Source organism: Mercurialis annua, linkage group LG7, assembly GCF_937616625.2.
Source record: "Mercurialis annua linkage group LG7, ddMerAnnu1.2, whole genome shotgun sequence".
Classification (NCBI taxonomy): Eukaryota; Viridiplantae; Streptophyta; class Magnoliopsida; order Malpighiales; family Euphorbiaceae; genus Mercurialis; species Mercurialis annua.
The window spans coordinates 46,938,295-46,951,381 of NC_065576.1; the positions used below are offsets into that span (position 1 = coordinate 46,938,295).

The following is a 13,087-nucleotide window of genomic DNA, read 5'->3' on the forward strand; positions in this document are numbered from 1 at the left end:
CAACATGTGTATAATTCAAAAGATGAAGACATTAAAATTACGTCAGGCTAATCTTTTAAAAAAGGGATTTTTAGACAAATATATATAAAATAGGAAAAGAATCTCACAAATACAAATTGAGCAGGACTTATAGAAATTTACAGGTTGACTTTAAAATCTAGCAAAACTATGTTTCCTCTTTCGCATATATACGATTCAATATAAATAGGAAACAAAACCCATGCAAAATCAATCATTCAAAAAGTTAAGAGATTCTGTTAAACTCAAACAACAAATTCTCTCAAAATTCAAAACAGAGCTTCGATTAATCACTGATTAGAACACGATCAATTACAAAATTGATCATCGCGATCAATCACAGTTCAACAGAAGAAGGATAATCAATCAAAAAATTGGAGAAAAAGCGATGAATCACGACGACATGTGTTTACCAAACGATTTCGGTGAGTTTGATCAATCACATTTGTGCTAACTTTCAATCTTAATCGTGATTTTTAAACGAGCTGAAATATCATACAAATTTAACTAAAAACAGATAATAATCAGTTAAACAGCTCAAATCAAACTAAATTTAGGTTTTGAATGATTCTCAAAATGTTTAGATGTGTTTATTTAGCTGAAAGCTGTGTAAATTGTTAAAATTATGAGTTAAGTTATGTATTATGAGTTAAGTTAAGTTATGTAAATTGTTTAATAATCAGTTAAACACTTTTAGTATTGTTAGTTTACTAAAAGTGTTCTATGCGTTTGAATATGTTACAATGTGTATGTGTACTGAGTGAATGTGTTACAACGTGTATGTGCATGAGTGAATTTCAGCTTTTGAAAATTTAGAAAAATTAAACTTACAATATTTTTTTATAAGTTTTCAACAATTATAATTATCACTGTATTTTTCATTTATTTTAATGTACATTTCTTAGTTTAGGTATTCTGTTTATAGATTACGAGAACTTTTATAATAAATTAAGTGCTAGTAAACAGTTAGTAAACTCATAGATTACCACTGGATTTCAACAGTTTAATAGTTTTATAATAAATTAAGTGTTTATTTTATTTTTAGATAACTAATGCTATTTTTATAAGTTTATTGATTTTATATAAATATGATGCAGTAAAAGCAACACTTCAAGGTCTTGTATACTACAATGGAGTATGGGATAAAGATTTAAATTACTCCAACTATAAGGTGAAAGGAATAATAATAAAGGAAGACATAAACTTTCAAAAACTGAAGGAAATGATAGCTGGAATACTGAAGGTAAACCACTGGGAAACAGAGCTGGAAATGAAATATCGCTTAGAAGACAGCTACCAGATTTTAGAAGTTGAAGACAATGACAGCCTACAATTCTACATTGAACTAAAAAAAAAGGAAATGCGAGTAACCAAATTTCCTTTGTGTGTTACTAACAAAGTATGCGAAGAACAGTGGCAATCACCGGAACCTGAAACCTTCAATTCTGCCACAATGATTGAAGGACATTCAGAAAATATGATCTCCAGTGAAACAACAATGGATATTGTCAAATATGCTGAAATTTTGGGAGAACAGAATAGCAAAGAAGAAGAAAAAGCTGAGAGAACACCAGAAGACATCTCAATGGTCACTGAACCTAGTATAAAGGATATATATGTCGGGCAGATCTTTAAGGATAAAAAGATCATGATAACTAGTTTTTGTTTTTACACAATTGCTAACCACTTTCAATATAAAGTGAGTAAATCATGCCCGAAGGAATATATAGTCAATTGCTTAGACGACAATTGCAAGTGGACTGTAAGAGCCTCAAGAGATGGAAAGACAAGTATGTTTATTGTTAGAAGAGTGAATAACATCCACATCTGTCCACCAGAAATTAGAATGGAAGACAAACGGCAAGCTACATCATCAATAATTGGGGAATATATAAAAACAAAGTTTTTGGATGTTAAAACAATTTATACCCCATCAGACATAATTGCAGACATACAAAAAGATTTTGGGGTGATTTTGAGTTACAATAGGGCATGGAGATCAAAAGGAAAGGCGCTAGATCAGATTAGAGGTAATCCATGTGACTCATATTCTATTTTGCCAAAATTTCAACACATGCTTTTACAAACTAATCCGGGGTCAGTAGTAGATATACAGACAACCGATGGAAAATTTGAATATGTTTTTATGGCTCTCGATGCATCCATAAAAGGTTGGAAGTACTGTAGGCCAGTGATTGTAGTCGATGCGACATTTTTAAAATCAACCTATCGTGGAATGCTATTGACAACATCCACCCAAGATGGGAATGGTAAGATTTTTCCACTAGCATTTGCTGTTGTTGATTCTGAAAATCATGCTTCTTGGGAATACTTTTTTGCAAAATTACTGGAAACTTTTGGTCGGAGGGCTGGATTGTGTATAGTATCAGATAGGCACGATAGCATATCTGAGGCAGTCAAAAACATTTTTCCAGAAGCAAGTCATGGAATTTGTGCATACCATTTACTAAACAATGTTAAACTAAAGTTCGGAAAGAAAACAAATGCAAAAGCGTTGAGAGAGTGTTTCTATGGAGCTGCAAAGTCTTACTCAGTTCAGTCTTTTGACTATTTCATGGGACAACTAGATGCTATAAATGTTGCAATTCGACCCTATCTGGAAAAAATTGGGGTCAAAAAATGGGCAAGATCACATTGCAAAGACAATAGGTTCTCAACAATGACTTCAAATATAGCCGAATCTATGAATGCAGCTATCAAAACAGCTAGGGAGTTACCAGTAGCGACACTTCTTGAATATTTGAGATTCTTGACGCAAAAATGGACTTACACGAATAGAAATGTCGCAATCTGTACAATGACTAAGTTGACAAGCAAAGCAGAAAATGATCTCAGAGATAACTATGCAATTTCTTTGAGAATGAAGGTACATTTTTTCACTCTTTTAGCAATATGTTAGTTAAACCTTAATAGACTATATATATATATATATATATATATCTTTGACTTTTTTATCTTTGCTTCTATGTTTTTAATTATTGTGTTTTATGTTTTATTTTTTTATATGTATGTTTTCTAAACCTATTAATACTGTTATTATCAGTTTTCACTCTTTTAGTAAACTGTTAGTTACTAATTAGAGGACTAAATGTTTTATTATTTTTCACTCTTTTACTGACAGTGTTCTATTTATAATTTCTAATGTATTCTATAATTAAGTTATAACATGTTTTTTTTATAACACAGGCTTCAACATCAGTTACTAATGTGCATGATGTGCAAGATGGTGAAAAGACATTTATAGTGAAACTGAGAGAAAAGAACTGTACATGTGGCAGATTTCAAATTGATGAGATGCCATGTCCACATACACTTGCAATATTATCCTCACTACACCTAGATCCTTATCAATACTGCTCTAAATTCTTCACCAAAGAGAATCTGCTTGCAATGTATGATGGAGTTGTGTATCCAATGCCAAGTCAAAACAATTGGGATATACCTACTGAAATTGAAAGGATTGAAATACTTCCACCAATAGGAAAGATACCAGCTGGAAGACCAAAAAAAAGAAGAATAAATGGACCAGCGGAGACAGTTAATCCAAGTAAGTGTGGAAGATGTGATCAAAGAGGACATAACCGAAAGACATGTCGAAATCTACCAAAGTAGAATGTTATTTTTCAGTAATTGATTTGTAATAAAACATCATTGAAATTTTTTAGACACTATTATTGTTTGTTTGTGAACAAGTTACATATGTTTACTAATAAAAAACTGATTTTGCATCTGAATACTAATTTACTAAGTATTTTAAAAATATACTAAGTAATGTTCTTTTATTAATTTTTATACTCTTTAACAATTTGCATGTATATATAAATGGTCACTAACAGTTTACTAAAGGTTAAATAACTATTATCTATAGTTTTTATATATATTTCAGTGAGTTAAGGGTTAACTAACATTATATATACAAAAAAATTAAATGGTCACTAACAGTTTACTAAACGTTAACTAACTATTATCTTAAGTTTTTATATATATATATATATATATATATATATATATATATATATATATATATGATAACTAACAGTTTATTAAAGGTTAACTAACTATTATCTATAGTGTTTTATATATATATATATATAAAACTATAGATAATAGTTAGTTAAGGGTTAACTAACATATTACTAAAAGAGTGAATATTATATACAAAAAAGTTAAATGGTAACTAATAGTTTACTAATGATTAACTAACTATTATCTATAGTGTTAAAAATTTATAATAATTAATGTTCTTTTATTAATTTTTATACTCTTTAGCAATTTTTTAGTTAAATCTTAGTTACTTCTTTATCCTTAAATATAGTCAGGAAATCAAAGTGGTAGCTAACAATTTACTAAAGGTTAACTAATATATTACTAAAAGAGTGAATATATATATATAAAAGTTAAATGGTAACTGACTGTTTACTAAGTGTTAACTAACAAAAATTTATACTCTTTTAACACTATTTTGATCTTTCCATCATAAAAGAGATAAAACACAATAATACAAACATTCAAACTTAAAAAATTTAAAATTATATACAGTCTTCTAAGAGTTAACTAACAAGTTTCTAAAATTTTAAAAAACATTTGAAAAAACATTAGTTAAAGTAAAAAAGCATTCATAATTTTAGAAAATCTATATAGAAAAAAAAACATAAAATAATCGAAACATATAAGAAAAGGCAAAAATTAAATATCACATATTGTTTTCTAAAAGAAAACTAAAAGGTTGTTAAAAGAGAGAAAAATTTAGAACAACATTAGTTTAAAGTAAAAGCATTCATAGGTTTAAAAAACCTATATACAAAAAAAAAACCATAATAATCCAAAAACACTAGTTTAACTAAAATCCATGCTATACTAAACTTTTACTGATTCAAACATACCATTAAAAATCCATACTATACTAAACATTTACTAATCTGACACCTTTTTCTTCCCTTTTTTTGTTGCTTTTTCATCGTTCTTCTTCGATTCAATCTCTTCATCACTAAAAATATTTTCTGCATTCTTCATCATGCCATATCGGTACAACAGATATGAGAGACGCATCCGATAGCGATTAATATCCAGAGTCAACGGAATAGGTTTATTATGAATCAAATGCTCTGCAAACGCGAGAGTGAACACTCCACAATCACTGTTTAAAAAAAGACTTAATTAATAATCAACAAATGACCTATTTAATGCACAAAAACGCAGATGTATATAAAACTATAAATATATAAATACTTACGTTTCTTGTTGCTCTGGAAGGCTGGAAACAGATACAATATTGAAAGGATCACAAAAATCCTTATTCTGATAAGCAGGAGAGTTGAAATCAATGTCGCTCCTCATTTGATAAATATTCATACGAGTTAAAAACAGAGGAATGAGAACTGAATATTTCGTGGCTGCTTCGATTCCAAGAGCCCTCGACAAAGCTGATTGCATGGAATTATAGACATATATGCATCTCTCTTTAAAGACCAAACGTCCCAAAATCCAATGTTTCTGACTGTTCACGTGTATGGGAAAAAGAACCTCATCCACGTCCTTCCAATGAGTATTGCAAAGAACCTTATCTCCACGAATAAAATCAGCTACAGTACCACGCTCACTGACAGTTGATACATCATGCTTCTTCTTTTTTGTATATGCCACATACGTTGCACACATTCTATCGTCAAACAGACAGTCAGTTGTGGTAATTCGCAAACCATCTAACAGCTTATACTTGGCTTTCTTGCGGATGTAATACATAACCACATTGATATGCTGTAAATAAAAGTTAAATGGAAATTAAAACCAAATGTAGTACTTAAACACAATAATAAAACAAGTAAAAATACTTACAGATGACGTCAAAAATTGACCACTACACTTAATCGCATAAAACCATGATTTTTTCCAAATATGTTCCACTCCAAAATCCATTCTTGGTCGAATCATGTTGTCATTATCTAGATAAAACTTTTTCCTACAAATATAAAAACAAAAAACAGTTAAAATATATTTATAATGCATTAAAATAATAAAACTTAAAAATAGAAAAACGTACTTAAGATCAGGCCTCAGGCCACACTGAATCCAATCAACAAAATCTTGTAGTTCTGCACATTGGATATCTCCATCAACATTGTCGTCAAGAGGATTCAGTTTCTTCACACATTTTACGTTCTCTTTAGCCTTGATAAATGCTAGTGGCTTTGCATAAGGAATTTTGAACTCAGAGGCAATCTTTGAAATTTGCTGCCATTATTATTATTATATCAAATAAAATCACAAAAATAACTGTAAAAACTAATTAGTAGACTATTAGTAACTATTTAGAACCTACTTACTATAACAAAAAAACAATAAATATAATTGAAATACTACCTCTGATGGACTGCCTCGATACACAGTAATTTCTTTCAAAGAAGCCTTCTGCAACTATTTAAAAAAAATTAATTTATAAAAAAACAACAATAAATTATTATTCACTATTAAATTTTAATAAATACCTCAGAAGCTTCTTTTGCAACTTGACCAGCGGAAGCTTCTTTTGCAACTTGACCAGCGGAAGCTTCTTTTGCAACTTGATCAGCAGCTTGTTGTTCAATACGATCAGCAGCTTGTTTTTCAATACGATCACAAACATAAGCAAGATCATTGAGACAAGCTTCATCAAATATAGATTCATCCTCTAATCCCTCATCAACTTCATAAACCTTCTAAATAAAAACTATATATTAATAACAGTCAAAAAACAAAAAAAAAATATATTGGTAAACTATTGGTAAACTATTGGTATACTGTTAGTAATTTGTCAAAAAACTTACTTTAAATCAGAATAAAAGTAATAAACAAATTACCTTGCCAAGAAGACCAGCGTCTCTTTCAGCTTTATCAACAGCGTCTATTTGAGCTTTATTGATAGCGTCTCTTTCAGCTTTATCGATAGCACGTATTTCAACTGAGTCAAATGTACTAGAAGTCCCTTGTGTACTTGCTTCAAAAGTATTGAGAGTAGGACGACTATCAACTAAATCAACCTTAAAAAAAAAAATTAATAAGAATGACAAAAGCACAAGTTAATTAATTAAAAAGTGTAAGGATAATCAATTCTACCTTTTCGCTATCTTTGATATCATTTTCACCCTTTTGCATCACATTAATCCCCTCATCAACTTTCTTTTCAAAAAAAGAATCAACGGCATTAACCTTAAAAAAAAAATTCAATTAGCAAACTATTAGTAAACCATAAGTACACCATTAAATAAAAAAATAATAATTATTGAAACAGGAAAATAAAAATAATTACATTAGAAACAAGACCGGCTTCTATTTCAGCAAGATCAACAGCTTTGGTAAGACCCATTATTTCAACTGAATCAAATGTACTAGGAGTCCCTTGAGTACTTGATTCTAGAAGATTGAAAGTAGGACGACTATCAACAGAATCAGCCTTACATAAAAAAAAGAAGAAGTTAATAACCATATAAAGCCAGTAAATAATTTAATAAAAAATACCTAGAAAAAATTACCTTTTTGCTACGTTGTCTAACTTTTTCATTCTCTTTTGATACATCATTACCCTCATCAACTTTCTTTTCAGAACTTTCACCATCCTCACGATCTTTGTACGCATAATTGAACCTCTCGTCAACTGCATTCCCATAGCTTGAGCCATCCCTTCTCTCATCGTCCTTTTTTATATCACCTGCTCTGTCATCTCTTTCACTCTTATCATCTGTCATGTCATCATCACTATTTTCGCTATCATCACTTTCCTCTCTATCGCGAGTCTCATTCGGATCAACCTTATCCTCACTGCCGCTATCATCGCTGTCATCAGTATGGTCATTCATATGATCCTTAGAATCACCGACGTCATCGCTTTTCGGTATGTCAGTAGGATCGTTCGCATTACTTTCCACTTTCTTATTCTGCTCATTCTCATCACCCTTGTTATCAATGCTTTCTTGATTCACTCTCATCGAATGTTCACTAACAGTTTCTTCTGAAGAAGAAACAAGACCACGAGCATCCACCTACACAAAAGATCAAAAACAAAATATAACAAGGTAAATAATGAATTACATAAAAAGTTTACTAACTATAAAACAAAGGATTACTAAATGTTTACCTCGACAGTATCTTGACGAGCAGCCGCAGTGATTAGACTTTTCAATTCAACCAATTGATTCTTGACATCAAAGAATTCAGTCTCTATGAATGTCTTGATAGCAGCAAACTCATTGAACATCTTCGACTGATTCAAAACCAATTTATTAATTTTGGTTTTAAAATTAACTCCTTCACTATCCTCTAGCTCCATTTCGACTTTACGCTTTCCTTTTAAAAACAGCCCCTCTAAGTTCAACAACGTCCTCTCCTCAACGGTTGGTGTAATATTGCATAATTTTAACTGAACAAAAAAAGACAAACAACATAAAAAAAACAGTTAAATAAACTCAGCTACGTGATAATATACATACTGTTAAACAAATTCTATTAAATAGTTTACCAATAGTGTTCCAACAGTGTTCCAACAATGTATGAGTGTTTATTAACATAAATATATAAAACCAGGGTTTATAAACAAACTCTATATAATTTAATTAAAGTATATAAAATATAAACCTGTTCAGCAGATTGATCAAAGAGGTTTCGGCACAAATAAGACCAACTCTGAAGAGTTGTAACCTTCCAACGCAAAATGCGAGGAATTTCAGTTCCACAACAAGAAGCTATTCCACCTTCGAGAGCAGGGCAACACTCGAAAAACCAAGTTTGGAAGGCCAAAGGGAATCCGTCATATCGGCTTGAAGGTCGGGTATCAGAAGATCGTGATTTTTTCTTTAAAAAATCACAGTTTTTCCATAAACTGAGTTTACTTTTTAAAAACTCCAAAGTAGCATGAAACAAATCTTTTCCCCATGGGAAATTTTCAAAGTCACCACTACAAACAAGGTTAAAATGTGCATCACGAACATTTGACTCACTTTTGTTATTATATAAAAATATTTCAATGAAATACAAGACAGCCATTTGAAAAGCCTCTTCCTCGTTACTCCAACGCTTCGAAAGAAAACTATATTCCAAAAACTTTTTTGAAACTTTCTTTATATTTCCAAAACAGTTAGTTTTAAAATCAGAAGTCTCATTTTTGTACAACTTGAGATCAACACTACCAACACATTTCAGTCCAGTTATTAAAGCAAATTCATCAATAGAAAATTTTAACAACTGACCAGAAACTTTGATCCATAACTCATAAAACACAGGCTGTTTTACCTCTCTAAGAAGCAAACAGTGGATCAATTGGCCTTGAATTAAAAATTCTTGCATATTTAAAAACTTTCCAAAACAAGTTTGTGAAAATCTCTCCAAAGTTTCAGGGGTTAAATTCTTTTTAATATTAGAAATGACATCGACACCCTCATTATGAGAAACCTTTGAATGAAAATGATCTTCAGGCCTGATGAAAAAATCCCATTCCTGGACAAATGCAAATAAAAGAATACAATATATTACAAAAAACATAAAAGAACAAAAAAATAGTAGACTGAAAGAAACTAGTTAGTAAACCTATCTTAAATTTGGAAAATAAGAAAAACCAAACATAGCAAATACAAACACAGAAAAACCACAAAACTCAATAGAAAACCGTTAACTAACATTAAGTAAACTATAAAATAGGTTAATAAATTGTAAAATTAGCTATTCAAAATTAATCATAACCAAAACAATTAAATCAGAAAAAAATTGCGATATATGAAAATTAAAAATTCCTAAATCCTGAAATAAAATTTTATTTTTAAAAATTATTGCTAAAATCAACAAATACACATAACAATAATCATTAATAAAAATAAAAACACAGATCAAAAATAAATAAAATATCATAATTATTAAATAACTAACAAAATACATGAAAATGCAAAAAAATTAAAACTATAAAAAGAAAAAGTCACCTTAACGGTACGCACAGCCTTTGAACTAGAAGGAAGAACAGATTTAGCAATTTTTTTTTTCGAAACTATAACATTTTCGAAATCATCATCGTCGTCTTCAACAACAACTCTCCTTTTGTGACCACTACTCTCAGCAAACTCAATCTTTCGTTTGCTTGAAGGATTCTTAATTTTAGGCATTACAGCCGTAGATTTAGGAGATTTTTTGGAAACAGACCTAGTAATCACCATAGTATAGAGAAAACTAATAAAATTGAAAAATGAAGAACACGATGATTAAGTGTGGAGAAATAGTTGAGAAAATTGGAGCGGTTGAAAAAGAAGTGTGTGGGATTCGAATTTCAAACACATGCAGACATGAATGCTTAAATGTAGTGGGGAAATCAGAGTTTTGATAGAAACTGTAATCCTCTAAATGTTTAACGGTAAAAAGAAGAGAAGAAGGTATGAATCGTATATTTCTAATGAACTGGACCGGGCTGTAAAAGTGAGAATAATTAGGCCTTTGGTGGTGCTGGGCCTAATTTCCTCTTTAAAAAACCTTTTTAGATTTGAAAATAAAAAATGACCCACATAAGAAGAATCGGTATGAATCTACAAATTAAACCAATCAAATTTAGAACATTTACCGACGACATAAATAATATCTCATCTCTGTTTCAAATGCATAACTAGATCTAAATGCGGAACAAAAGCACCATATGAAAAAAAAACTCTAAAAGTCCTAAAAATACCACTACAATTACCCAAATGAATTTAATAAAAAGAAAAAAAGCCATTTATAAAATATAATCGAAAACAGTTTAGTTAAAAATTATCTTTATACTATTTATGATAAATGAATTACATAATAATAATGAATTAAATACTTTAGTTCTTGTAATATAATTGTGAATTTCAATACAAATCGAAATTAAAAATTGTAATTGTGACATATGATTTGAAGTCTATATGTAGTGTTTGAGACTAAACAACAACTTGAACTCTAAAATTGCATATCTATACTATATATAAAAGTACGGATGGGGGGACATGCAAATTTACTGAATTGTCCTTTTAAATTATTATTAACTGGAGGTTTTATGGTCATTAGTTAATTAGTTTTTAATTAAAATATCTATTTAAGTGTTAGAGTTAGACAAGAATTGGATATTGATTTGGATAAGAAATTGATTAAAAATAATGTATCTAAACAATTTCAAATTTTACAGTAATCGACTCATTATATGTCAACTTTTCGTTAATATATGATAGTTAATATTTAGTACTTGAGAATTTATCCAAATAATAAAGATTTGAAACCCTAACAATTTAAAGACCAATTGAAAACAGTCTGCAGCATTCTTATGGCTTTTAGGTTAATGGTAGTAGAGTAAAAATATGGATTAAGGGGAAAAGAGTTTTAAGGCAATTGTATCAAAACATAATAATTCGATAAAAATAAATAATTACATGGTACTGCTGTTTAAAGTTCTTTTTAATTTAATTATTTATTAAAATATAAATATAATATTTAACGAGTTACATTACGAGTCACGTGTGAAACACGTAAAACGACTATTCGATTATAATTAAATAAGAATTATTCTATCTAAATTTTAGCTAACTCAAATTTTTTTTAATTCAATTAAAATACTCTTCTATTTTATATAATTGTCTACAATATTTTTAGATACTCTCCTATTTTGTAGAATTATCTACCTTTCTCTATATTATATTAAGATGTGCATTCTTTTAGTAAAATTATCATTCGAATTCATAATTTTAATTATTCTATGACTATTTAGTTGTTAAATTATTATGGTGTTATTAAATCAATTTAGCTATAAGACACATTTATTATAATATTGTGTTGAGTTTCAATGCGTAATTTTGATCGGGTACCAAGTCTTTTAATGGTTAAAACCGAACAAATAATTGATTCTATCTCAAGGTAATTCGATATTAAGTCTTATAAGGCACATATATCTCATGGTAATATTATGCAAACTATTGGTTAAGTTGGATTAAAATACAAACTCTTAATTAGATTAAAAAAATTAACTAAATTAAATTCTCCGATTATAATTAAAACCACATGCTATTAGTATTTTACTCAATTGATATATCTTTTAGAAACAATTACGTTTCATAAGTTACACTAATATACATGATTAAAATTGTCTTAGCATGTCAACTCTAAACTTTTGCATGTATAAATCGCATCATCTGCGGAATTTAAATTGCCTTATGAAAGTTTTTCAACTTATGGATTTTTTGCTCTCTTTCCTTGGTTAGATAGTTGTGAAATGGACATTGGGTAGATAAAGTAATACTAATCATATTATCTAAATTAAATAAATATTATTCATGTGAATTGATTTAAAAAAATAATAAATTAAAGTATTATATTTAATTCTAATTGAAATACCAATTAATTTAATATTAATCATAAATAAAATAAATTATTAATAATAATAAATTTAATTTATATATAGATTGACGAGTTATGTTACGAGCCACGTGCGTAGCACGTAATGCGAAACTAGTAATAATATATTTATATATAAGATATAAGAGAATGACAATATGTATATATACTGGCATACTGCTTTTAATCTGATAATTTTATCTTTATCCACTTTTTTCTACTCCCTCCATTCATAAGAGGTTGATTTATTTGACTTATACATATTAAAAAAAATTAATTTATTTAGTCAGATGTACTAATTATTTATAATATTTTTATTAGATGATTAATGCAATCATCTTTTAATATATTTTTATTAATTAGTAATTCAATTTAACTCCTAAAATACATAAGAAATTGTTTTTAGTATTGAAAGTATAAAAAACGTTAATTACTATTGTTATAAAACCTATAATTAATTTAATTTAGTCGAATAAAACTAATTCGACTTCTAAAATTATTTTAGATATTGATCTAATTAGCTACTTTTTGAAAATGAAAACATATATAATCTAGAATGTTTAAAATATAAAGAAGTCTATTTTTTATAAATCCGTAAAAGTAATATTTTTGTCTAAAGGAGACGGTTGAAATGCCTATATGTAAAATCAATTAACACATGAAATTGAATTGGTACCAATTTCATAATTTTTGCTTA

At 28.7% G+C, this 13,087-nt stretch overlaps 3 protein-coding genes across 4 annotated transcripts; 1 reads left to right on the plus strand and 2 right to left on the minus strand.

Annotated features, from left to right (window-relative positions):
* Window positions 1-1,240: 1,240 nt before the first annotated feature.
* On the plus strand, window positions 1,241-3,651 carry LOC126657271 (uncharacterized). Its single transcript, XM_050351939.2, has 2 exons — window positions 1,241-2,905; window positions 3,226-3,651. The coding sequence occupies exons 1-2, from the start codon at window positions 1,241-1,243 to the stop codon at window positions 3,649-3,651; spliced, it is 2,091 nt and encodes a 696-aa protein (XP_050207896.1).
* A 1,208-nt stretch (window positions 3,652-4,859) lies between these two features.
* On the minus strand, window positions 4,860-8,055 carry LOC126657272 (uncharacterized). Of its 2 annotated transcripts, none has more exons than XM_050351940.2 (10): window positions 7,548-8,055; window positions 7,325-7,468; window positions 7,132-7,224; window positions 6,876-7,055; window positions 6,525-6,731; window positions 6,400-6,453; window positions 6,080-6,270; window positions 5,875-5,998; window positions 5,273-5,796; window positions 4,860-5,176 (listed from the first exon to the last, which is right to left on the minus strand). In XM_050351940.2, the coding sequence occupies exons 1-10, from the start codon at window positions 7,998-8,000 to the stop codon at window positions 4,954-4,956; spliced, it is 2,193 nt and encodes a 730-aa protein (XP_050207897.2). In that variant the 5' UTR covers window positions 8,001-8,055; the 3' UTR covers window positions 4,860-4,953. The 2 variants fall into 2 exon arrangements, with proteins under 2 accessions (XP_050207897.2, XP_055962487.1); XM_056106512.1 differs by having other exon boundaries at window positions 6,525-6,734.
* Window positions 8,056-8,137: 82 nt separating this feature from the next.
* LOC130014858 (uncharacterized) lies at window positions 8,138-10,507 on the minus strand. Its single transcript, XM_056103819.1, has 3 exons — window positions 9,981-10,507; window positions 8,647-9,504; window positions 8,138-8,431 (listed from the first exon to the last, which is right to left on the minus strand). The coding sequence occupies exons 1-3, from the start codon at window positions 10,209-10,211 to the stop codon at window positions 8,138-8,140; spliced, it is 1,383 nt and encodes a 460-aa protein (XP_055959794.1). The 5' UTR covers window positions 10,212-10,507.
* Window positions 10,508-13,087: the final 2,580 nt, after the last annotated feature.

Coding starts and splice junctions, on each gene's coding strand:
- LOC126657271 (XM_050351939.2), top strand. CDS start 1,241: ATGATAGCTGGAATACTGAAGGTAAACCACTGGGAAACAGAGCTGGAA. Junction 2,906..3,225: donor CAATTTCTTTGAGAATGAAG/GTACATTTTTTC, acceptor TTTATAACACAG/GCTTCAACATCAGTTACTAA.
- LOC130014858 (XM_056103819.1), bottom strand. CDS start 10,211: ATGGTGATTACTAGGTCTGTTTCCAAAAAATCTCCTAAATCTACGGCT. Junction 9,505..9,980: donor AGGCTGTGCGTACCGTTAAG/GTGACTTTTTCT, acceptor GCATTTGTCCAG/GAATGGGATTTTTTCATCAG. Junction 8,432..8,646: donor TTGATCAATCTGCTGAACAG/GTTTATATTTTA, acceptor TTTTTTGTTCAG/TTAAAATTATGCAATATTAC.
- LOC126657272 (XM_056106512.1), bottom strand. CDS start 8,000: ATGAGAGTGAATCAAGAAAGCATTGATAACAAGGGTGATGAGAATGAG. Junction 7,225..7,324: donor AAGCCGGTCTTGTTTCTAAT/GTAATTATTTTT, acceptor TTTTTTTTTAAG/GTTAATGCCGTTGATTCTTT. Junction 5,999..6,079: donor GGCCTGAGGCCTGATCTTAA/GTACGTTTTTCT, acceptor TTATATTTGTAG/GAAAAAGTTTTATCTAGATA.